At 44.4% G+C, this 27,627-nt stretch overlaps 1 protein-coding gene across 1 annotated transcript; it reads right to left on the bottom strand.

The window, feature by feature from the left end:
- On the bottom strand, positions 1–27,627 carry plpp2b (phospholipid phosphatase 2b). Its single transcript, XM_083767553.1, has 7 exons — positions 27,339–27,627; positions 27,055–27,131; positions 9,915–10,066; positions 7,384–7,649; positions 6,737–6,794; positions 5,251–5,427; positions 1–3,570 (listed from the first exon to the last, which is right to left on the bottom strand). The coding sequence occupies exons 2-7, from the start codon at positions 27,113–27,115 to the stop codon at positions 3,403–3,405; spliced, it is 882 nt and encodes a 293-aa protein (XP_083623679.1). The 5' UTR covers positions 27,116–27,131; positions 27,339–27,627; the 3' UTR covers positions 1–3,402.

Here is a 27,627-nt window from a genome sequence, read left to right as displayed (position 1 = left end):
TCCAATAAAATATCACATACCGACACTGTAGATGGGTTTTCTTTATTTAAAATTCTATGTTTTACACACAGACAATCTACAGAGGAGTCAATGTACAAAAGTAAACACATCATTTATATTTGACACACAGAAGAATGGCCAGAAGACCTTGTCGAAGGCACCGAAACACAGAGAGGAAAATGTAAAAAGACAGAGCCACGTCGACCAGAGAAAGGAGAGAAGCTGGGGCAAAATCAAAGAACCATGACGTTTTTACATCACCATCCACTTTTGTGCAGTGCAACGTTGGCCTAGCATGACCAGACTAATGTCACTGACTCACTGCATTAGATATTAGTCTGGAACTTGGCTGTGGAAGATTAATTTCCAAGTGGCTGGTTACAAACAGATTCCAACGTCACCGCAAAAAAAGAAAGTCTCCTCACTTTGAACAGTGGGCTCTGATCGGTCACACACAACTCTGGGGTTGAGCAAAAATGTAATTCAAACTGAGGAGTGACAGATCAATCTAGCCCAGGGATTTATTTTTCTTGTCCTGTGGTAGATTTGTCTGGTTTCCAGGCTACTGTGTAACCCGGGCTGTGCTGGATGGATGGGTGGATGGATGGGTGGGTGGGTGGGTGGGTGGGTGGTGGTCGTGTAGGAAATACACAGGTGAGAGAGGATAGGGGGGGCAGCTTGCACGACAACACTTCACTGAAATCCGTTCCAGGTGGCTCTCATTCTCTGGAATTCAAAGGCAAGTCCTTAAAAGATGTCTCATGGGACCATGGCTCACCACAAGGGGCCCCTAGCTCTCCAGTCTCCACCTCTCTGGTGCCATCGTGGCGTTCCACAGTCCCAGGTCATCCCCGGAGCCCGCACAATCACTACCAGGTGAGAATCCATCCATCCATCCCTCTCACTCTCTTGTTGTTGGGTTTTCCCCAATTTTTTTCTTTTAATCGGGTCTGTCTGAAACGTCATCAGTCCTACCGCGGGCTGTACAACAACTGCACAGGAGCCCTTATTAGCAAATTATCCCCCCATCCACGCACATAGCACGGTGGGAACGGGGAACGAACACAGTGAGATCTTTTTGAAGTGGGGAAAGGGGGCAGTGTTACCAGCTTACAGCACAGAGGTTGGCGTTTGGCACAGAGCCTTTTATCGTTACAGCAGTCCTTAAAAAGCCCCTGCCAAGGCATCTGGTTCATGTTTAAGACCTGGAATTGGATCCGTTTGTGTGGCAACTCCAAAAGGGCACTATAGTCTGAGAAGGCTTAGGTTTAGGTTTAGTTGCGGGGCCAGATTGCTCTGTACATGGGAAATGAAAACATACCCTACACGTAGAGCCAAAAACATACATGCATATACAGTATATAATATATATGTGTACATATTATAGACTTAATTGAACATGAAACGCATCTCACGGTATTAGCAGACAGATATGGTATTAGTGGCTCGTAGTGGCAAGCAAGGAGGGTGATTGCACAAAACCTAAAACAGCGCCGGCATGGAGAATCCTTCCACGAGTAAATAAAACACGTCTCGTATTTCAAATAAATTAACGCCATTATCAAAATGGCCCTCTCGTTCTCTCCTTCTATAATAATAACAACAGAACACAATGTAACAAGAACTAATTTAAAATTAAGCAAAAAGATCGAAAGAAAGGGTAAGGATTAAAGGAAAATGTCCATGGTCTTTTAAAGGGCAGTGATTTCTTTACACTCTAGTAGTGGTATGTCACTGTTCAAAAAAAAATCTAAGACAAGCTATCCACGTCAATGTATACTACCACTCTGCAGTCCATTTCACAAAACGATTCAATCAATATCGCTCAGATTACTTTTAGGAAAATAAGTAACGCTGGCCCACATGCTAGTGACTAAAAGAAAACCATTCTAAAAGTGAATCTGTCCCGGTCTGGAGATCTATTGGCACCGTTATGGGCATTAAGAGGTCAGACCTGATGATCTGGCGGTGTGAACACGTTTACGACTCAATCCCTCCGGCGGCGTCTGCTAGCAGACTAGTCAGAGCTGCTCCCATTAGTGGCCACATTTTGACACTAATGTGGGCAGATCTCGGGGGACGCCTCGTAGAACGAGGTGAGCGGCGACACGATGATTGGAATATTCGGTTGACACAAACGCATCTCAAAATGACGGCTAGTATAGCGTACGCTGGCATTAAAATGACTTGTCAACCCATTTTGGGGCGGGAACTCCTTTTGGTGTTAGCATTATGTTATGCTTTAGCGGTTGAAAAATAGCGCGCCACTCGGCGGACGACTGACATAGAAACATAGCCTTTTCAGAAAACTGTTGAGAATCTGATCTCAGGTCAAAATGGGTTAATATACATCGTATCCCTCTGATGAACTATGGTCAGGTAACAAGTCAGGTAACAAGTTGTCTAAAATGTCTGCAAATTAGATACTGCATCTCATTTGATGACCATATGATTACTGTTGGCTGTTGCTACTTCACTCTTCACTATTGGCTGCATGTCGGCTGTTATTGGCGGTATTTGTTAAGACTTAAAAGACAGATCTGTGTGATCCTTTCATCAACTCAGAACGTGAGTGGAAACTTGAAGGCGTCTATCTATTGTTGGAGGAAGGTCAGCGACCACAGCCTGTTAAGATTATTTGAGTCTTCTAGCATGTGGCCAGGTTAAGGTGCTCTAAAATGGGATCAACATAGCCATGATTATACTTTCGACAATATTGAACCCTCTTATCGTCTTTCTGTCCGTATCATAGTGCCTTCATCACTGCCAGCACAAAAAAGGCCATTAAAAAACGGAAACTCACATAATAAGGATAATATACTGTACACTTCGGCATCAGCAACGACGCTTAAAAATCATTAAGCTCCTCTCTACCAATGGGAGGAGAGGAGGTCATCTTTTTGAGAGGGAGCTCGGGCGCCCGGGAACAGGGCACGGTCCCCTCAGTCAATCCAGTGGTTTGAAGGGGGGGGGGGAGGGTATAGGTGCAGTGTATAAGTGGTTGACACATCTGGAGCTTGCTGCTGCGAGGCTGTAAAAGCTGTCGACTGACTGAGGCTATTAGGTTGACCCCCCCCCGGGGGGTCAAACGGCTACATATTGTACGCTGCGGAATGAAGAATCCATATTGGAGGCACTATAGAACGGGGGTCGTCTCGCGTGAAGATTGCGAGTCGTCGGCACGCTGTGGAAAACACAGACAGCTAAAACTGAAGGTCACGGGTCGACTCTCTCATACAAGAGCTACATAAGTCTAGGACAAACAAAACGAAGATCGCAGCCCTCTTGGTCGGGCCCTCGTACAGTACATGTGCTTGTTGGGGTAGCTATAGCAGCGTGCAGCCCCAACAAGGACCCAACCCTGCATGCAGCGTTAGCGTAGCGTTAGCAGGCCCCCCGGGTTCACACGGGCCCCGTGTTGTGATGGTGGTAGTTGTAATGGTTGTTCTGCTCGGCGTCGGCGATCTGCAGGCTGGGCTTCCTCTCCGGCTCGTCGCTCTCCTCCGTCTCCGGGCTGGTGTTGGTGCAGCGCGGCGGGCGCTTCTTGAAGAAGTCGGACACAAAGTGAACCTGCGGATGGGAGAGAGAAGAGGAGAGGGTTTTGGTGGTGCTGTTCAGCTGGAGACTAATCTTTCCCAGGGAGAAGTGTACGCGAAGGACGTAAGGGGATGTAAAGCATGCGAGAGGGCTGGGGTGGAAAGTGTGATTGCACATGTCTGGAAGGGACCTGTTCATTGCACCAGCTGCTCCATGCACGCACACATGTGTACGTGCACACTCACACACGTGCGTGCACACTCACAGTGTCACACACACACACACACACACACACACATACACATACGTCTGAGGGGAACACACAGGGAGACACAAGGCCCGTTCGGCCTCTAGAAACCGTAAAATATTGTGCACCAGGAGGGTCTCAAATTGCACACAGCAGTTCCGAATGCCCAGTCTCACTTTCCAATATGAATCACACATGCGCACGCACACACACAAAGGCGCACACATTGCACATTATACACCAGCCCGGAATTCCACAAGACATTCTGACAGCACTTCAATCAGAACAGGGAAGTTGGTCAAACAATAAAACAGCCAGCTGGACGACGCGCTTCAGGAGGGCCAAACAACTGTTGCCCGGCGACCTGCCTGGTGGAGGAATCTCACAGTGAGCAAGAAAATTACTTTACATTTTTCTCTTTAAATGTTTGTCCCACGATATTTGTAACCTAATTGTTTTCACCTGCTACTCTCCTTCTGTCTACCTGGGGAGAGCTCCGAACTGAGCTCATGCTTCCTTCAATGCCACGAGTGAGCAGGCCGTTTCTTATCACCCGACAGCGGGGAGTTTCCCTGGTAGGACGTAGCGCGTGGAAGGAACACGGTATTCCAACCAGTTCCTTTCCCCTCCATCAGGCGCCCCGGGCTGACCAGGAGCAAGGACTATTAAAAGAGGACTGGAAGCAAAGACCATGTTGGTGGACCTCCATGTTGCTCCCTGGAAGGAAAGAAACAATGCAATGGGCTATATGCAGCCAACGCTTCCACGTTCAGCTCCCTTGGTCTCAACTGCATATGTTTCTTTCCTTCCAGGGAGCACCATGGAGTCCACCGTACGGTCTTCGCTTCCCGTCCTTATTTAATAGTCCTTGACCAGGAGTAGGTAGTATATAGAGACCAGCAGGATTACTGCGTGTTATTTGTGAGGGTACCTACCCTATGGGGACACAAGGAGAACATGCAAACGCCACACAGAAAGGCCCTTTTGTTGGGTGTATGGGCGCTGATGACGCGGAGGAAAGAACATGCCCACAGCATCCCCAGCGTTTAACTTGTAAATGCAGAATAAGCTTTTTGAAATATTCTTAAAATACGGAAAATACAATTTCGGTTTTACGCCGGTTTTAGCCGATCAGCTATTTTTGAGTGGTGCAACCACTCCAAGGAACAGCAATGTCCGTGTCCCTGTGTCCGCCTATGTGACGTTAATGAGCACCAGTATTATCTGAGTATCAGTAGGGGCGCTGTTGTGCCAGAAACAGAGAGAGAGAGACAGTGCTGCACTGTTGCCTGCTAATGAGAGAGAGAGAGAGAGGGAGAGAGAGGGGAGGTGATTTTTGAAAAATCGTGAAAACGTGGCGCATATGAATATATATATTATTTTCAGAGCAGAGGGTTTTAAGACAAGTGGAGGAAATCAACAGTGATTGGAAGAGCACTAGCCGTGCAGAAGGAGCAGCCACTCACGTTGAGCACGGCGATGAGCGCTCCCTGCAGCAGGCCCACCAGCACGTCGCTCCAGTGGTGCTTGTAATCGGAGACCCGGGTGTAGCCCACGTACACCGCGAAGGCCACCAGGAAGAACTGGATGGTGGGCCGGAGGAGCCGGGCCCACTTGGCCACCAGCCTCGCCTGGACATACAGCTGCATGGGAGAGAGAGAGAGAGAGAGAGAGAGGGGGGGGGGGGGGGAGTCAAGGGCACCGTGAGAAAGAGCATGTTTATTTATTTGAGCATTCCTTTCCGTTATTTCACAAAGCCGTCATACGTGGTTCTTCTGAAATGTCATCTGACCAAACAAGGTAACAACATGATTCGGAGAAGAGACGCTATTATGACTGGCGCGAGCCATCTGTTTGCATTGGTTGGCATTTGTCAAATGTTCTCAAAGGCTTGTCGAAGTTGCTGACGAAAGGGGGTGAGGTAATGCAGCTTTAAACATTTCTTGGACCTTGGCACTTTCAATGTTTTCTCGGTAAACTATATGGCATACATTATCAGGCCGGGCTCCGTCCAGTAATAAAATAAGAGGCAATAACTTGCATGCACTGCCACCTCGCCTAAGGTCAAAGAAAACCAGTTGACTTATATAGTAGGTGAGCGGTAAAATGTGTGACTAACTGGAAAAAATGAATATAATTTTAAATATCCCCTACTACGAACTGAAACTCCTTTTTAAAGGAGGAGGAAGAAGAGGAAAAATAAGAAACTGGCAAAAGGCAACACAGATTCCTGGGGTTCCGGTACAAGCCGGTTTGTCAGAGGCGGCGTGGTGGATGTTGGCACTACGGCAGAGCCCCCCTGCCATCCAGCCACTCAGACTCAGCGCCGAACACTGCAGGGCGCTTGTACGCTTAATACACTAGACAGTATATAAGCTGGACATCTGCAAAGCTTAGCTCCGTTTAGCTTGGAGCCAATAACCAAAATACTACCGATTCTAGCTAGTAGTAGTAGTGACATTTCAGTCTCTTATTTCAACTGCTGTTGCCAAACAAGGTTCAAGAGAGGATGACAGATTGCTTTGCTTGGCCCCCTCGAAGCACACCGACGTCTAGCAGCTAGGCAGCGCCCTGGCCCTTCACACACAGACAGACCCAAGGCCGCCGAGGGCAGTGAACTGGACAGACAGAGGGGGGTCAGAGAACCGTCCTGGTGTCGCCTTCATCGTCAGCTCTGAGAAACTGCAGCGTGTCCCTTTCAGCTCATTTGTCTGAGTGTCTACATTCTTCCCTATATATCCACAGGCACTGTCTCTAGGAAATACACCCAGCACAACACAACACAACACAACACGACACAATCAGTCACTTCAGTACCGATCTAAAAACAGAAACATGACATCAGATCGTGATTCCGTCCGGGGGCTCTCATGAGACCGATTCATATGATATGAAATGTGTCCACATGGGAGTACCGCTCGGCGGATATAGAAGGCTTTTTGTTCTACTTACCGCTAGGAAGAGCATGCAGTACATTCCAAACGAAGAGTGACCGGAATAGAAGGATAACCTGGAGAACAACAACAATACAAAGAGACGTCGTGAGTGACCCCACCGCAGCTCAAACACGCCACCAGAATGACATTGTTAACATTAAGTCAAATTATGGCGTCCCTCAAATCAATGTCCCCCTTGTGTTTTAACCCATTTAGGCCTGACGCTGACATTTTAAAAATGTCTTTTTTTAAATGTCTTTTTTTCTGAAAAACCTCATGTTTCTATATCAGTGGTTCTCAATATTTCATGTCTAGGACCCCCACAAATATATGAAATTGGCCGCTGACCCCCATCTGAACATGTGTTGTTTCAGGGACCACCTCCCAGAAGCAAAGATTTGAGTTAAAAACGTTCTCTCTGAAAGAGTATATATTCAAAGCTTTGCACCACATGTTCATGATTTTTCAAAAATAGCAGACCTACAAGCTCGTAGCGCGCCACCGAGTGGCGCGCTACGAGCTTGTAGATCTGCTATTTTTCGATAGCTAAATTATAACATAATGTTTAAAACACCAAAAGGGTTTCCCGCCCCTAGTAGTGTAGAGCAGTTTGCACAGACAATGAACTATAAAAAGGAAAATACTGCTCTAGCCTTTCCCCACCTGGACTCCGTGACGTCTCGAGGCCTGCCAGTGCAGTTGATCTCCAGCGCGTAGCCCTTGCAGACGACCTTGGGGGCGCAGACGGCCATGAAGTTGGGCCTCGGCCGGCCGATGGTGAACTTGGCGAGGTCCGTCAGCGACTGGCTGACGGCCGCCCCGAACAGGAAGGTGCCCAGGACCTTGTAGAGAGCGGCCACGTACTGGTTGAAGTCGGAGTTGGAGTAGATCCTCTTGCTGTAGACCAAATAGGCCTCTCCGGACGAGACCTGGGGGGGGGGGGGATAAAAAGAGAGAGAAAAAGGAGAAGACAAGAGATTGTGTTATTCAGACGTTTTCTATTGCAGTTTTGAGAAGATTAAATATCCCTGAAGCTAAAACCATTAAACCGTTTCATATCCTGTGTGTGTGTGTGTTTCACTGGAATATTCCCTCCCAACACACAGTAAGTTACCCTTTTTTTTTAAACTTTCAGTAATATTAATATAGTAAACAAAGTCCAGTCCACAACATTTTAGCAGTTGATTTTAGAATATTAAAGAATATAGCTTACAAGCATGCCAAACATGTCAAAAGAGCAGTGAGGATGAATATTTCTCCCATAAGAGAACAAAAGGTTTAAATTGTTTTTGTTCACACAAGAGATATAAAGGGGATACGAGCTCGACATCCCACTGTAATATGTACGTTGAAGATTAAATTGTATCAAACGTATTAGACAAGTTATGACATGTTTTGTGTTGTGCTGTTGCGTTGTATGAATGGTATGTATTGATATGAAATATGTTTTTACCAGCTGCTTGGAAAGCATGCTGGTCTATTATTTGGGGGGGGGGGGGGGGTCCCCAAATTAATAAATGCGCATGCGTGCGTGCGAGTGTGCAAGTGTGTGCGTGCGGTTGTAATGCACGTAACTCGAGAACCGTTTGCCCCGCCGACTTCAAATTCGACACATGTGTTTCCACACCCCCGCAGCCAGCCAGCCACCTGTGCAATTTCCAGCCTCTGCCTCAGCCAATTGATTGCCATGGCAACCCCACATCTGCAAATTGATTACTTAACCACTCCACTTTTCCACAGTCAGTTTGGACTCTTCAGACACAGGCAGACAGGCAGATAAAGATCTCCACGTGGGACACAGACAGATAGTTAAAATGGGTGCTATGACAAGTTGGGTATTATTAATTAGGTTCCCAAGTTGCATCGTTCTCAAGTGTTTGGAAGTGTGTGTGTGTGTGTGTGTGTGTGTGTGTGTGTGTGTGTGTGTGTGTGTGTGTGTGGTGAAATATGACTGTCATTTTGGGCTTGTTGTTTTTGTATGATATTGGTTGAGACCCCAGGCAGAGTAGCTACTGTAACTGTACAGTGAGCTAATAATGGGTGTAGTGCTGCACGATTCTTGCTCAAATGTGAACCTCGATTTCTCTTGCGATTGTCATTTTTTCACACTAGACCTGTACGTTGCCTGTCGGCTGCACCGGCTTACAGTATACTTGGGAAAGATGCAACTTGGGAACCTAATAATACCCGTTGTCATAGCACCCATTTTAACTACCTGTCTGTGTCCCACATGGAGATCTCTGTATCTGCCCGTCTGCCTGTGTCTGAAGAGTGCAAACTGACTGACTGTGAAAAGTGGACTGGTTAGGTTAGGGCATGGGTTTTCAACAGGTGGTCCGTGGACCACTGGCGGTCCGTGAAGGTATTGCATGTGGTCCCTGACCATGCATTTAGTAATGTAGGAAAGGGAAGATTTGTATTTTAATTCATTGTATTGACCACAAGTTGTGGTGACATGATGATGACGCTCGATCGATGTTGTCAGTTACTGGGAAGTCGGACGTCAAGAACTTCCACAGAAAAGGGAGTGAGAATCTCATGGGAAAACTGTACCGGATTGCGACTAAGGAAATGTACCCATAATTAATTGCATGTGCTGCTCGCTCAGATACATACAGTAAGTTACAATGAACAGCAACATGATTTTAATATGGAAGGTTAATTTCCCCCCTCCCAACACAACAGTGGTCCCCAACAGGTTGATTCTCAGTCAGGTGGTGGTGGTCCCTGTTTCATAATCAGTTGAAAACCCCTGGGTTAGGGGGTTCAGAGTCTGGTTCAAGGACACACTACGACACTAGCCTGGAACTCACCTATGCTTTCTATGGCATAGGCAACTCCCGGCAGGATCCGCCGGGAGAAACTGTGCGCAGCTGCTGGACATGAGACTAATTAATTTGAGCGACAGAGAGAGAGAGGAATGTGTGAGTGTGCGTCAATTTAACAAAGGTGCAGGCGATCAGAAATCAGCAGAGAGTGATCGACGTTTGCGCTACTGTATGCCGAGTTGAAGTGGACTCGGTCCCAGACTTTTTTTTTTCCTCCCTGGAAATAAAAACGTCTGGGGTTTTCCGAGGCTACTACGACAACGACTCTGGGAGGAGCCCGGGATCGAACTGTGGAACCTTTCCGGTTCACCAACCGGCAACTCTACCCCCTGAGCCACACTGCCACCCCCCAACCGGCCGACTTACAATGATCACGGTGCAGGAGATGGTGACGGCGGCCAGCAGGCCGTGGGTGATGGTGTCAGACTTCAGGGGGTACATGATGCTCTCGTCGTCGCAGTACACCCCTCTCTGGTACGGCCTGAAGATGATGTTCATGACGATGAAGGGCAGTGCCGCTGCAGTGAGAGCAAAGCAAAAAAAACAACAAGCACAGCCTGGTTAGATTGGGGCTTGATTGGGCTAATTAGTCAGCAGTGGGTTTCAACCCAGTGGTCTTTGAGGGGGTTCCAAGGGGGTAAATGATTCAACCAGATAAATGATGGAGAGTTGGTAACAAAATCGGCCCCTTTATTAGATTTGGTAAATTGAAACCAAATGGATTTAAGTTGTCTACACAATTAGAGAATGTAGAAGAATTATTATTTTGATAAACGTTTGCCTGTCTCTCCTATGGTACCAACATCAATACAGCGTGGAATTGTGGAAAAAAGTATTATCCAATGATAACAAAATATTCTTTAGTTTTGGGTCTGAGAGACTACATCTCATCAAATGGTGGTCCATGGCTCAAATGCTGAATTAATAATGGGCCTTGAAATGAAAAAGGTTGAAACCCACTGGCTTAGATTAACAAAATATTACAGGGGAAAAAACTGAAATAGTTTCTGGAGGATCTTGTCCAGTCGATACGACTATTAATACACCGATGCTTGATTGAGACGAACGATTAGTGTTCGCTAAATTATGTGGATAATGGAGTCGGGACTGAAAAAACATTGTTTCGCAAAAATAATGGAATCGATGCATAAATAACGGGTCTGTTTTCTTTTTCCCCCCCAGTCTGCGTTTCAGACATGACATCAGCTCCTAATCTGGGAAGTCTCAATGTTTCTCCAAGAAGGTTTAGCTAAATAATTTTTCTTCCACCTTAATATTTTGATATGCACAATGATGAACAGCCCGGAGGACCCAAACAAGCAGTGCAAACACGTGCGCACGCGCCTGGCAGGGGTTTGCAAAAACAAATGTTGAAGTAGTATTTTTACTCATGCAAGCTGGCACAAAACACAAACACACACACAAACACCTTCAGCGGCTATAAATCTTTAGGGATTTGGGTCATGGTTGTGTGCACACAAACACAAGCCCAAATATAGCTGGCCAACACTCCTGGACGAACGGAGAGAAATGTCCTTGAGTTATCCTGAGGCATTCATCCCAAAAACCTACGGACGGACGGACGCGCACACGCACGCACGCACGCACGCACGCACGCACACACACACACACACACACACACACACACACACACACACACACACACACACACACACACACACACACACACACACACACACACACACACACACACACACACACACACACACACACACACACACACACACACACACACACACACACACACACACACACACACACACACACACACACACACACACACACACACACACACACACACACACACACACACACACACACACACACACACACACACACACACACACACACGTTACCCTGTGTGTGTAGACCTGCCCAGGGGCGCAATAACCGCAGGGACGCGGGGGACGAATCCCCTGCCAGCGTCACATTGGTCCCCCCCAGATGAGTTAGGGGGTCCCCCCTGGCTGGGGGGGTCCCCCCCTGTATCCCCCCTGGCTCCAAAGTTATATTAGGAGTAATACTTTTGAAATCCTGCGTTCATAAACGAGATATATTTTGAAGCATATATTTGATCCACCCCTGTTTAAATCCCAAAATGGTTTGGCCCGTTCTACTGTTTTCGGAAGTTGGGAGTTGTTACACCGCAATCAGTGACCCAATGTGCTTTGCACTCTGTAATGATTCTAATAATACAGGAACAGGATTCAATAGGTCAGCACCTTTGGTGTCACGCACCACTTTTGGTCAGACGATAGTAGATGAATGGATTTACTTTATCCTTTTCATGTCAAGGACCCCCAAATGGACACGTATTAGCCTGCGGACCCCCCCATTTGAAGAGAAGAGAAGGACCCCCATAAGAGAAGATTTATACAGCACCGTGGGACTCCAATTGATAATCAATGTTAATTTAAAAAACTGAGAGCGTCCACATGACATGCCACAAACTATCATGTAGTTGTACCTCTGGGGGTACAACTAAGTACCCCCAACAAGCTCATAGCGCGCCACCGGGTGGCGTGCTACGAGCTTGTAGGTCTGCTATTTTTGAAAAATCGAAGAACGACTGACATAGAAACATTTTTCAGAAAACTGTCAGGATGTAGAAGACATTTTTTAGAATCTGATCTCAGGTCAGAATGAAAACTGTCAGGATGTAGAAGACATTTTTTTAAATCTGATCTCAAGTCAGAACGGCTTAACCAACAACCTGGGGCAGACTTGCATGTAGAACCATAGATTGGAGCAAGGGAGGGACCCGGCTCCGGGGCATATCGACCAAATTACGTGAGGTGAATTCCTCCTCTCGCCCGAAAAAGCTACATAGTACTGACTGCACCACATGGCAGGCAGACGGCCAGCCAGCCTTGGGGCCAGCATGAAAAATGCCGATGAGGCCGCTGCATATATACTAAATGCAAGAAAAACATGTCGTGAAAAAAAATCACTGCGCACACTCGAAACGTGCAGTCTCCCACTCCCCAAAGTATTACGTTTCTGTGTAAATCAGCGGCACCCAGAAGCCCATTCTTCCAGCATAATGTCTGCAGCTGACATAATCCCGGGCGGACGTCCAGGGACACGTATTGATGAGAGGCCAGGAGTCCACTTCCATACGCCGAGACTAAATATAAATATACATGCAGATGTCGGGCTTTCGGGATTCAGTCGAGGTGAACATTCTAGAAGTCTAGAAAACACCCCTTCTGGAATCCTGTGGCTTTCAGCCTTTATGAATGAAGTGGCTCTATAGATGGAATCAACAAAAGATCTTTAAATTTCACCTGGATTCAACCTGGCTGAACCCGAGCATGAATAGAAATGCTGTGCACTATATGTGAGGTATAAGTTTAGCAAAAATAAATAAATAAATAAAGTTAAACCAGATCATGACTACAACTCTAATTTTGCAGGCTGGGGGGGATACATCTTTTTTTGAGGGGCGCTATCCCCTCCAATGCATGGCTTTCGTCATGTGGTAGCCAAGTCTATGGACTTTAATGTTATGATGTAATTCGTTTGCCAGCCAAGAGTAAGACTCTCTAATGTTTGTTTAGGGCTGTAAATGACAACGTAAAACGTCATCTGGCTGATATAAATACTGCCCTCGCTGCGTCCCTCACTTCACGCAAGTGTGATTTTTATTTTGTTAAAGGGAATGGGGAAAGTGACATTAACTTTCTCATAATAAATGCACTCCTCATGTATGCACAAAATGGAGTCTTTGCTGTCATCTAGTCTCGCTTTGCCAGACTGTTTCCAAACGCTTCCGTCATACAGTCTGGAGCAACGGAAGCTCTATCATGAGTAAGCGATAAAAGCGGAGGTGGAGACTCTTTACAGACAGTCACACACATTTATCCTAATAGAAATAGAAATCATCTAAGCATATAAGCTTGTTGCTTAGCTGAAAAATAAAAAATAAAATGTAAAAGATATTTTAAAATATATTTTCGTGAACGGAAATGGCAGCTTCCTTACTCAAAATTTCAGGAGGTGTAGTTTTCCAGACTCTATATAGCATTCGGAGATTGTGGAATAGTTGTCTGGCTACGCGAGGCTAGCCGCTATCTGACGTATGTTTCCAAGGTGCCATCAGATGACGACTGGCATTGTTTTTTAGTGGCATGCCAACTGTGCACATGTTCCCTCACAGACGACCATGCAGACAAAGAGCTGTATTGACTCACTGGAACGCTCCAAGGACAGGAAAGAAGCAGCTTTGTGTTTAGTTAAGAGAATAAACAATGGCATTCAACACAGGATAGACACATATCATTGTACGGCGAGTCCTCCAAGTAACATAACCTTGGAGGAGTTGGACAGGAGGAGGCAAACAAGGAAGGGGGAAAAACCTAAAATAGAGTTGCTGGGTGACTAGTCCGCAAGAATTGAGATCATGATTCTCACACGATTCTCAGTTTTTCCTGTCTGTAGTTGCTGAACCTTACTACATTCAAAATGTGGTACCTTGAGCCAACTAGCGTGGCTTTAAACAGACAGCATCAAAGTGCTTGACTTAAACCTCTCTTAAATTCTCTCTCTCGTAGTAAAAAACATAAGAGTAAACCCCACTACCAGAATCAGAATAGGGTCAACGTGGTGTCTGGTTGCTATAGGATCGAGCTTACCAGCTCTCCACTTGCCTCCCAACTTGCCCCAGACTGAATCATAAGTATTATTATTATCCCGCCCTCAATGTCTTCTCATATTGGACTGTACAGTCAATATAAAATGCATTATTCAGGCACATTTCAGCCACCTTTTGCCCATTAGGACCACTCTGCGCAACATCATCAAACAGCGACGCGCACCTATGGTAACATCATTCTACAGGCCACTGTGTTACACCTATTTTTTTCTGTGGCGCTCGACCGGCCACTTTGGACAGGACAACTAGTGCTGCACGATTCTTGCTCACATTTAGAAGAGATCGCATGTGTGTCTGAATCTACATTGCAAACTTTTTTCGATTCATTGTGCAGCACTGACAGCAACAACACAGCTTCCAGAGAAGTCACAACTCGACTCAACTCATAATCTATTTTTCTAAAACGCCCCAAAATTGGATTCCGATTGGCTGGTTTCCATCTAGTAGACGTGATAAAAAACAAGACACTATAATGTACTTCTTAGGTCGGTTTATCAATCACAGGTGCGTTATTTGCTTCTACAGTGATCCAGCGTATCTGTAGCTGAACGAGGGAAGGAGCGCTTGTTTTCCTTACAAGCCCCAGCCGCACAGGTCTTGTACAGTTTTTTCCCCCTTCCCTCTACTTAAGGGAAACTTCACCCTTTTTGCTAAAAAAATATATGTTAATGACGTTTAGAAGATTTAAAACACTTCCCTGGGGGTCTTAAGTGTGTAATATGTGGTTTTTAGATAATTTTTGTGTGTGTAATATGTGGTTTTTAGATCATTTTGATTTGAGCAGTGAGCCCAGTGTCTCTGATGTCATGGACACTGGGCTCACTTCCTTCCTGGACTACAATTCCCATAATGCGTTGGTGCACTGCCCCTCCTTGTGGATAGGGGAGGGCTGTCTTACTGAGACAACATGTAGTCCAGGAAGTAAGACGGACGGACGGACGGACGGACGGACAGACACACGGACCCACACACACACACAAACGGACAGAGTGCAAAACATACTCTCTCCCCATGCCCTCGGCCTGGTGGAGGCAATAAACATTTAAAGGCCAGTTGATTATAGTTCCGTGAGGGTCTGCAGACAGTGGACGAGACAACGTGGTTGTGATTATACTACAATTTGTGTCGCGGACACGCACATATTCAAGAGCAACAGCAAGGCTGTAGTCAATATGACATGATGCTGCTAGCTATGCGGATGCGGTTATGCGGACATGTGTAATTTGGTGGACAAGTATAATTTGGCCTTCACCCAGCCTGCCCATTAGGAGCAGTGGGCAGCTACCGAACAGCAGTGGTGGAAACTAACTAATGTACATCTTACGTAAGTACTGTACAATTTTGAGGTACTTTACCATACTGGAGTATTTCTAATTCCATTTCTATACTTTTACTTCAACTCCGCTAGATCTCCGAGACAGATATTGTACTTTTGCTCCACTACAATTATTTGGAAACTTCAGTTACTAGTTCGTTATACTACATTATCATTACAAAACATACATTACCCAATTCAGGCCTATATCATATCTACAAGCTTGTAGATCTGCTATTTTCAAAAGATTTGTATACATTTGAAAACCTGAAATGGGACATTCTGCATAATGAGTACTTTCTACTTTTGGTACTTTTGTACATTTACTCAATTTAATTTTGAGTAACAGACTATTACTTTCACTTAAACAAAGTATTTCTACATTCGCAAACATGTACATTTACCTCCTAAATAATCCCCTGTTGCCTCATTTAGGAGAGTTGGAAAATTTAAATACGAATTGTTGAGGGAGAAAAGAAAACTACAACATGGGACCAATATACGACCGCAAGACTGTTCAATTAATATAATCTTTGCAGCCCGCATACATTATAGAAGAAGTACCTTCATAATCCATTCAATGTGGATTATGAAAGACATTTTAAGACATTTGTTATAGCTTAAAATTCTGATTTATTTGACGACAGATATGACGAAAGTTAGTGTTAATGTTAACAAAAATGTTAATGTTAATGTTAGGTCTCCCTGTGTGAACAGCAGAAGCTGGATGCCACCTGTTACAGCGAAGGCAGGACAGGCAGAAGTTCCCACTGGCTGCCCAACCAAACACAAGACGCATGCTGCTCCAACATTGTTTTTACACACAGCTGCCTACTGGCCTCGACAGGCAGCCGGTGGTAAAACTGGAAGAACAAAGCCTTGTGTTCCATTTCCCTCCGAGTGCCACCAGAATCCTGTCCACGATGGGACCACAACAAGGCAATATGAGGGATTCTCCAGCTCAGCTTAACATCCTGTCCCAGAGTGACTCCATGGGGACTGTAAGAAGAGACAGGACAGGAGGTGGCTTGAGGTAGATGGCTGCATCCTGGCTGCCTCCAGCTGGAGGACACAGTCAGAAAATAACCATTGTCCTGCCTCCTGCCTGTCCCATGCAACCCCAGGCTGTAGTCTGGAGAGCGGAGACATCATCGGATATGCAAGGGTGTCCATTCTGGAATCTGGATTTATTTGTTGCGATTGCCGGCCACTACTCCAACATAAACTCAGATGTTCCATTACCGATATTGTCAACTCCCCGTCTGTGCTTTCTTGGTTTCTAAAAAATGTCTTGACCTGACCACCACAGTGAAATAAACACAATATTTATCTCAGTGAAAAACAATACTGTATAAAAAGGACAGATAAGACTACATATAGTAAATGAACTTTCAGTGAACGTGTTCTTCTTCCAGTGCCATTTTGCCAGCCCAAGTCTCTTCAAAACGTTATTTCAATATGGAAACGTGATTGGAAGTTACACAAGCTGTCAAGCACTCTGAAACACTATTCGAAAGCATAACATGATCATGGAGTTTCGATTAGCTGGACATTATTTGAAATGAAAACAAACCTCGTCCTCGAAGGGCTACCGTGTTGACTGCCGTCATTACGGAGAGGGAGGGACACGGCGACATGTGTGTTACGTCACTCACGAGCCGCGTGTGGAACGGAATGTTCACATTTAGTAAAAATTTTGACAATGCAACGCATTGGAAATGTTTTGGTTTTGGTTTAACCCATTTAGGCCTGACGTCAATTTAAAGAAAAAAGGCTTAAAACCTATGTTTCTATGTCAGTGGTGCTTAACCTTTTTCATGTCAAGGACCCCCAGAATTCTCTCTATTGGGCCACGGACCCCCATCTGAAAATATGTAGTTCCAGGGACCCCCCAGAAGCAAATATTTTAGTTAAAAATGTTCGCTCTGAAATATATATTTAATGATTTGCGCCACATTTTAAAGATTTTTCTAAAATAGCTAAAGCATAACATAATGCTAACACCAAAAGGGGTTCTCGCCCAAAATGGTTTAAGCCCCTATTTGTACCTCCAATGTATATCCGGTTTGTTTAGCCAAATGCACGAGGCGTACGTAGAAATATAGCAATTATTTTCAGTTTCAGAGCTGGTCTGTTCAGAATCAAGGAAAAGGGTTATTTGCTTAATATGGCAAGTGTTGAAAGTCCCCATAAAAGTGGCAGGAGCGTAATTAATTCCACATAGGAGTCGCGGCGTAGAGTAACTCCCAATATTTTATGAAGCATTTAACACTTGCCAGGGCTCGACCATTAATCACAGTGGAAGGGTTAGAAACAACCTATAGGGCTTCAAAGACCTATCAAACCACACCGAAAATCAGCGCTGTTAATTTAACTCCAATATTGTACAAACTGAGGCAAATCAAACAGTGAAGATTACAGTGACTCAGTGCAATGACAATTAGAGAGAATTTCTTCCTATAAAATTGTATAATCTTAAACATTAGGAATACAAATTAATTCTTAATTTTTTAATGTTGACATTTCAGAAGTTAATTACACGACTGACTGCATTCATAATTACATTCATCCATATTAAAAACCGTAATACGCCAATATTCCCATTAGACCAAAATGAGAATGTTGTGCTCGGAGAGCTATGCCAGTTTGCTACACAGTCCATCCTTCGATCTCTGTGTGAATGAGTGTACCTGTCCTTCTGCGCATCTCCAGAACCGCCTGACCGATCGACTATACAAACTGCAAAAGGACCAGAGGAAAGTCTAGGCCTGATGTCGAAATAAGAAAAACGTTCGCTCTGAAAGAATATATATATATTCAAAGATTTGTGCTGCATTTTTACGATTTTTCAAAAATAGTAGACCTACAAGCTCGTAGCGCGCCACTCGGTGGCGCGCTATGAGCTTGTAGATCTGCTATTTTTCAATAGCTAAAGTATAGTTAAAACACCAAAAGGGGTTCCCGTCCAGAATGGGTTAAGACTTGGGTCCTGGACGACGGCCGGTGTCCAAAACCGCCTAACCAACCGATAAACCCATATGTGGGCATATACTCTTATGACATGAGGGGACCCCCAATATGGGCATAACAGGGTGCCTACAGTTACCGGGTAGGGCATGAATTCCCAATCCCAACTTGCATCGTTCTGGAGTATAGGCTGGGTGGTTTCCCGTTGTTGGTTTACTTAAATCACAGAACCTGGACTCAAATAACCCCTTTTCCATAGCTTGTGAGAACCGTGTACATTAATAATGAAGCACTGATTCAACAAACAAACTTGAAATGACCATGTCAAACAAGTTTGGATCAAAATAATATTGGTCCTCACTCAGATGAAGTTACCCAAACAGTCTGGGTTGCTGTCCTAGGCTAGAATGAATAGTATGCCCCGGAGTGTGTTTGTGTGTGTGAGCCAAACAATTTACCACTGCAAAAGAATATCTGAGAGACTAACCAGCATCTCTCGCTTGAAAGACAGACAGACACAGACAGACAGACAGACAGACAGACAGACAGACAGACAGACAAGACAGACACATGCACGTACTCCTCGCAGACAGAAATAGAACCCACGGACAGACAAAATCGGTCTTCAGGATACCGCGAGACAATCCCGCAGCCCAAACTGAACCCCTCCTGCCTCTTGGCCTCAAGACGGAGCCAAGTTATTTTGCCTTGAACTACTTGAAAAACCCCACGTCCTCGTGTAGAATAGCTCTCTTGTGGAGAAAAAAAAAGCAAGGTATTACACAGGAAGGGAGGGCAGAGGGGGTTCTTCTGGGCCCACCCGTCTCATAGACACCTGCCTCTGGTAGAGCAGAAGGAAACACTGCCTGTTTGGAATGCTGCCAGGAAGTCTAAATCTCCAACCGCCAGTTCCAGATCTCCTGCCTATACGGAGCCCCTAATGGGAGAACCTGTTTGAAGTTGCAGGATGCAGATCTCATATTTCCTGTCTCAGATTAAAGAAGGCCGTATTTCAGATGCTTCCCACCCATCTGACATTTAATGCCTCTTATGTGAGCTGCCCACAAATCCACATCCAAAACTTTTTTTACTCGAGACCCCAGGAGGACCCAAGGTAGCTGAAAAAATAGCCGATTTACAAGCTCACAATGCATCGTGATGCGACGCATCGGGACTTTGTAGATTTGCTATTTTCACTACTTTCTTTTCTCCCTAATTCATGGAATTTGCTTTAATTCATGAAATTAGTTTTTAATTATTTTTGCAAATGTTTTGAAATGATAACAATTAAGAAAGGCTAGGGCGTCTGCCAGCCCCTTCAGAATTCTGAACAGAATCAGTGAGCATCAGAATAGTATCATACGTGTAACGTGGTACATAATATATACATATACTCTATCAATTAGTCTATACAACGCCTGCCAAAAGAGTATCTTCAGCGGGGATTGGGGAAAGGAACAAGCCTCATCTCTTGCACAAAGTCATTCACTCCTTCTCTGGCACTTCCTCTTCTGTCCTAGTGTCCTCCCACGCACTTCTTTGGCTGTTGTAAATATAGAGGCCTCACCGTCGGAGACACTGCTTTATTTAGCAGCAGGCAGATGTGCAATTACGGACTGATTTGGACCAAAGTCTCACTGTCGGGCTGAGCCTCAGCTCATCACGTCCTCTTTTCCTACAGCAGCATGTCTCTCAGCTTTCCTCTCTGACAATTTGTTTTTCGCTCATCTAGATCATGGCTGAACATCTTTAATGGTCTCGCGGTTACTTCGCCTACTGTAGTTCCAGACTATAGTGCCGTATCCTAAAAGAACCCATGAAACCACCTAGACAGTTTCACTACAATTCACAATTCTAAGAAATCATACACCCTGGGAATATCATCATGCATAATATTCTCGGAGGTGGTCGTCTGGTCCTGCAAGTTGCAACGTGTAGGAATGTGTATTTTTTGTGTTGCAAGATGTAGGTGAGAAGTGACAGACTTACTGAAATAGAGCGCGGGAGTGTTGATTCTCAACTTTATTTCATCGGAGGAGAATATTCTCACGAATTGCTTACCGGTACTTATTATATAATATTATAATATTATATTCTTGATATGTCTCAGCATCATTATTTATTGGAGCCTCCCTCGCCACCTCGTTAAATCCTATTGATACTCCAGTTTAGGTGATAAGGTGACCAGTCGCCAGTCTGACCACCAAAACAGTGGTTAGTAAAAACAAGAGAGATGCGTTTGCCGTTTGGGCGAGCGGTGAGTCGCTTACCACAGTGGTCACCCTTATCACCTAAAACTGAAGTATGAATAGCCCTAATAGTTACATTGTTATCCCAGTGTGGATGAGGCAGGACTACAATAGCCCTCTCTCCATCCTCCTGACTCCGTCCCTTAGGTTAATCCTCATGTCTCTCTAATGTTGGCATTGCGGGAGGAAGCCTGCAGGGCGGCGACATCACTACTGACATTTAACAGATTGCATCAAGTGTTGTAAACACACAACTAAACCCTCTCTCTCATTCCTTCTCTGTCTGTCTCACCCCTGGAACAAGCCGGACTGACTCATGTGGAAGGTATGTGCTGAGCCTACAACCTCCAGTCAGCGTTAGTTGGTCTCTGGAATTCTAATTCACACGAGGAACCGCCCAACCTCCACCACCACTCAGTCACACACCAAATCCTGCCCTTGCTGCCCTATTCTTGATGTTTAATCCCGCTGGCTGGCTCGCTCGCTCCCGCCGCCGCCGCCGTCGTGTACGCATTCTGAGCACCAAGCAGGGTAGAAGTAAAGAGGGCATGTGGGAGGGAGGGCAATCAAACAGTCTGGTTTTGGGGAGATCAAAGAAGCGGGCCACACAGGTTTAGGCCCCAACGAAAACACGTATATAGTAGGAGGAGCAAAAAATAGCCTGCTTGTATATGCAACAAATTACACAGGTTTCAAGGTTCTCTGAAACCCATTAACGTTTGGTAATAATAGCCCTAATAGGGGAAAATATCCTCCTATCCCGAGGACTATATGTTAGCGTGCTAGAACAGTGTGCTTGTTGAAAAGGGCTCCAGTTTCCATGACAGGGCTCTCTCTCGGGGGCAACAATTCCCATCAGTGTAGTCGATGCGTCTCTCTGAGAACCCGGAACAATCCGTCTTCCCAACACAAGACACACGAGAGCTCCAGCTCCCCGGAGACGCTGAAGCATGCGTTACTAGAATCTGTGGGCCGTCAACAAGGTCAAGGCAGTAACATGGTGATGATACGCTGAAAGAGTGTGGGAGGGTATCTATCGACATCAGTTTTCGGGAAACAAATACTGACTTTGTTTGTGGCAGTCATGAGTGAAAAGATAAAAACCATGGAACGGCGAGTCGGATTGCATTGTTAACACCACCAAAATCATGTGCTGCGATATTTTATAAGTTGGATGACAGAGTAAATCACAGCTCCTGGTGTTCTGTGATTCAACCAGTGCTTGATGGGTAGCATGTTGTCCAACTTTACACCCACACGCAGTCAATTGAAACGACCAACACTACGTTATGACATCCCATGAAAGGTGACCAGGGGTTTGTACTTGTTGTACCCCCCAAAATCCCTTAAAAGTCCTAAGCAGTGGCCAGGGTCCTGTAATGTGAGCACTCAAGTTTTCCACCACTGCTACGTGGTACAATTTTGAGGTACTTTCCTGGAATACTTCCAGTGTTCAATACTTTTACCTCTACTCCACTATACATCTCAGACAAATATTGTACTTTTTCTCCATTACATGCATTTGACTTACTAGTAACTTGATTTCGATTATCATTACAAAACATACATGAACCACTTCAGCCCTAATTAAACTTTGGCTATTTGATAATAGCTGACCTTGGTTCCCTGCCACGGCTGACTTCAGAATGACTCACCCAACGTTTAGTAACATTATCCTCACTATCAGCTGTCTGGTCTGTCTGTCGTCATCCTCATGCACAGATGAGTCCCACAACACGTGAGGTGTGGAAAATATTAATACTTCTCTTTATGTTCCGCCACTGTATGCATGCACGCCGCTAACACGTGTGTGTTCTTGTTGAGTGCGTGCATGCGTGTGTGTGTGTGTGTATGTGTGTGTGTGTGTGTGTGCATCAAATTGTGAAGAGCTTTTAACTAAACAGGTTTGTTGCAAAGTATAATTCACAGAGCAAAAACTGACAGCAGCAGCAACAACAACTACTGCTGTCACGCAATATTTTCTCCTTGGGATTCTCAGAGATAATCCACCGCTCATTACAGCGCTCGTTACTTGTTTTCACATCACCTGGAGTGACATTCAATACGGTTAAAAAAAGGTCCTCCTACTCCTTTGACTTCTCTGTAGCAGTGGTGGGAAAAGTACTGAATTGTTTTATTTAAAAGGAAATGTATCAATATTGCAGTGCAATGTAGAAATTATAAATTACAAGTCCGGGATTCAAAATGTATTAAAAATGTACAAAAAGTACAAAAGTATTGGCATCAAAATGTACTTAAAGTACCAAAAGTATGCAGAATGTCCCATTTCAAGTTTTCAAATGTATATATACAAATATTTTGAAAATAGCAGATCTACAAGCTTGCGACGCATTGTGAGCTTGTAGATCGGCCAAATGGCCGAAATATATATATTATAAGGCTGAAGTGTTTAATGTATGTTTTGTAATAATAATAATCAAAGTAACTAGTAGTAAAGTAGTGTAAAGTTTTCAAATAAATGTAGTGGAGTAAAAGTACAATCTCTGCCTCTGAGATGCAGTGGAGTAGAAGTAAAAGCATTTGGAAATTGTAAATACTCGAGTAAAGTACAAATACCTCAAGATTGTACTGTACTTTGAACTTAAGTAAATGTACATAGTGTACATTCCAGCCCTGGTCTGTAGCCTACCTCCACTGTACTACCTTCAGATACAGTATGCTGTAGATGTAGACACAGGGAGAGGTTAACCTAACCTCAGACCTTCCCATGGTGCGCACGCGGCCAACACCCTCCATCTATTTGTGCCGAGTGTACGCTTACATGGACAGAGAATGAGGAGGAGGAAGGGAGGGATACATGAAAGAAAGAAAAGAAAAGAAAGAAAATATCTTTTATGAACCACACAAACTCAAAAGTCTAAAAAAACCTAGATCTGAGGAGCTCGGGAAAGACCCGGGTATAGTATCCCCCGGTGATGAATTCCACAGGTTTCACACACACAGCTCCCCAACAAGTAGGGTCATTAGAAATCCAAGATCGACTCGACCTCATGTTAAAGAAATTAGCGCGCTACGCCCTGTATAGGTCAACTGCACTCGCTGTATTATATTTCTTAATTAAGAACCCGCAATAGAGCTGTCAGCGTGCATATACAAAAAAAACCCTAAAAAGCCACAAGGTGTGTGTGTCAATGTGTTTTGAATAATAATCAGGTGTTTGAGCTGTAGACTAAACAATACAGCAAGGGTCAGCGAATCCTAACTCCAAACCACACTTTAATAGAGGTTGTCAGACCAATACATTAATGCTACGTTATTATTATGGCTGAAGCAACCACACATAATTAAATCACTGAAGAGAAAGCCATTCATTGGGTTCACTTGATTTTACTATTTGGGAGGCTGGAGTGGTGGAGTCAAAAGGGAGAGGAGAGTCAGTGGGTGGGCTTGGGCCGTCAAGATTGGACTGACTGACCGCCCCATACATATCCAACTCAGTGGGGGTTCCCGAACATTTCAGGTTGAGACCCAAAAGAGAGATTAGAGATTTGCCCGGGACCCAAACTAGTGAAAATAGCAGCTCTAAACAAGCGCACAACGTGGCGCCAGCTTGTAGCTATTTTCATTGCCTTTTTTTACTGCTTGTTTGTTAGTTTTAACTTTTTTTTGTAGAAAATATATTTTTAAATATATGTAGGAAAAGAAAATGGGATTTTTACTCGAGTCGTGACCCATCAAATTGGTTCGAACCCGGGCTCCTCCAGAGTCTCCCTGGAAATAAAAACGTCTGGTTTTCCGAGGCTATAGTGTCCTTGAACAAGACACTGAAGTTGACTGAACCCCTAATTGCTCCCGATATGCAGGTTGGTGCCTGGCAAGGTTTCCTCTGCCGTGTGTGAATGGGTGAATGTAATGCACAATCTATGCAAAGCGCCTTGGATAAAGGCGCTATATGCAACATTTATAAATGGGTCCCTGTTTGGGACACAGTGATCTAACTACTGCATGGCCCCGAAATCCCAGACTAGTAAAAGTAACAAGGTTATATAAAGCTTAATATACTGTAGACTTCTATGAGGCAACAGAGTGTGTGTGGTAGTACTAGTAGAGGTCTGCCTATGGATGGACATGCAGTGTTCAACTGCCTGTTCCTAAATGTAAACGACATGACATCAGCTTGTGACTGCAACTTGTTCCTGTTCCTGTCTAGATACTTCCTTAGTGTTAACGAAGTCCACACCCACAACACCAGAGGGAGTGCAACGAACCATGTACAACCCAGATTCGGCACAAACAAGGGACTAAATTATTTTCGCTCCTATGCCACCAAAATGTGGAACGCCCTACCAACAGTCATTAAGACATGCAAATCCCTCGACTCCTTCAAAACCGCTCTCAAAGGGCACCTACGGACGGCTGCAATTCGAAACTGGCCCCCGTAAAATCTGAATCCACCCCCCACTTCTTTTCCCTTTTTACCTCCTTTATGAGGAATTCCTGTTCTGTTCTTTGACTATATAGAAGTGTCTATTTGTATGTCTCTAAATGTTTTGATGACTTGAACAAGGTGGACCCTCTTGTAAACAAGTGTAATGCTTAATTGGGTCGTCCACTCACAGTTAACAGTCGTTGTAATTGTATTGAGCTTGTGCTTGAAATGTACTGTAATTCTGCAAACTGTTAATAAAAATTTCAATCAATCAAAATGCATCCTCACTGGTTTATGTAGCCATGGAGCAGATCCCACCAGGTGGCCAAGCTCTCTTCTCACTCAACACCAACAGCCACCACACAACACAAACACAAACATCTGGATCGTGAACCTGCTGCTAAAGTCCATTATGCAATAAGAGTCTCTCTCGCATCACTCGCCGAAAACGTTCATTTCGGAATTGTGTTCCATTTCAGCGAGCATCATCATTATCAAGCATGAATTAAACTTTACTTTCACAGCAACTAGATGCACACAGCTCCTGATATACTGTACATATATTACTATCTGCTAAACTTACTACCAATTTTACTGTATTGTGTGAACAAAATAAATAGATACTTCCCTTGCCTTTCTTTAATTTACTTTATAGGATAATATCAAATATGGAGACAAAGTAAAGATACAGTCTTGAACACCAAGCTGAAAGCAAACAGCCACCATTCATGTCAGACAAATTGACAAATATCTCTGAAGATTCTGCCGATTGAATTCTGGGTGATGGAGGGGGGGAAGAATAGAATAATTATAGTATCTAAGGTTTACTTTTTACGTGGCACCTTATGATTGTGTTGGCTGCGATGTATATATTAAAATGTATTGTGTGACGAGTCAAAAAGGAGAGGATTTGATCCTGACAATATTAACTCGGGACTCGGGTATGAATTATTTATTAGATAAATGTCTTTCATCATAACCTAAGCTAGTCATTACACATTCCAATTTAAAACACAGCCTAGACTAGAGAGTAGGCTACAGTAGGGTGTTTCTGATCCGTCGCAGCCCGATAGAATAACATATTGATTTAAGTTAAAATGAAAATAACGGTTTGCCGTAAGTAAATAGGACCTTGAGCATGCAACTGTGGAAGTACAGTAGAACATTCTTTGAGGGATTCTTGGCAGACAAAATATTGAAGAAAAAAAAGGGGACACCGAGACATGCATATCAAATTTCCATAAACAAACATTCGGCTTCCTGAAACTGTGTAAAATGCTGCAAAGTCAGTCAGCAGCACTGTACAGAAAAGGGCGTATATAATAGCAGAGTTTATAATGCTGTAGTGTAATCTAATAGCATGTCAACGTGGACTGTATTTTTACCTATTATTTGCATGCATGTAAAAACACAATCAATGGACGACAGGCTGGCTTCAAAGTAATATGCCACTGTCACTATAATGTGCTAAATAGAATAAACAGTTTTAGTTTACGCTATGATGTCATGTTGGTAACAAATTGGAAAATAAAGTAATTTACAATGTTTATGGTATTTAATGGTGCCACCACCCCACCTCTTAAAAAAGGAGACAGATGGATAGTTTCTGTCCTTCTGGACAACAAAGCAGCTGGCTAAAGTAAAATATAGCACCTCAAAGGAAATCAATAAAAAACACAATAATTAGTGGTGTCACAAAAAGGGTGTCGTGGTGCCACAATCATGTGTTGATATTAAACTTCACACACACACGCGGTTTGACCACCACGGTAAGCATGGGGTGGATCGGGATGCACTGTTTGTTGTGAAATCCCACCCTCACTAGTAAGGTAACCATAGTAGAGCTGCCATGAAGGTAAGCAACGACCTACAGACAGAGTGACACAGTGTACAGAGTGTCCACAACTCACCGACGAGCACGCACAGCACGTCCATCAGCACGTACAGCTTCTTCTTCCTCAGGTCTTTCATGGTTGTTCCCGTCCCTCTTTTTTTAATACGCCACGAAGGTAAAAATAAATAAATAATAATAATAAGTCTACCTAATAAATAGAACTGTTATTTTTATGAATAGTCTACTTGCATGAAGAAGTCCATTTGCGCTCGCTCTCAAGCTTTGCTTTGCTTGGGAGTAACAAACGGAGAAAAAGTGCAGACTGTGCAGATACACCTATACTAGAGATAAACAAGCAACCTGTACTAATGACGACTCCTTCCGGGGTGTCTGTCCTCTTCTCTTCCTCTACCTGTCCATGGAAGAGGGAGTGACAACCATGAAGGTGTTTGTTTTAAAGAGGAGGAACAACAACACTGCTCTTCTTAAACTCGTTTCGTGACCAGACGAAGAGGCTCTTCTTCTTGTTGCGCCTCTTCTCTTCACGACACTTCATTTCAACTAAGACGGATCCCTCGATTTCACACACAGCGCGCCGCTCGCCTCGAACTGCCTGAGAAACCAACCAACAAGTCTTTTACTGCTCAAC

The sequence above is a fragment of the Protomyctophum parallelum genome (genome assembly GCF_964188405.1).
Source record: "Protomyctophum parallelum genome assembly, chromosome: 6".
NCBI lineage: Eukaryota > Metazoa > Chordata > Actinopteri > Myctophiformes > Myctophidae > Protomyctophum > Protomyctophum parallelum.
This window is presented reverse-complemented; position numbering and strand designations above follow the sequence as displayed.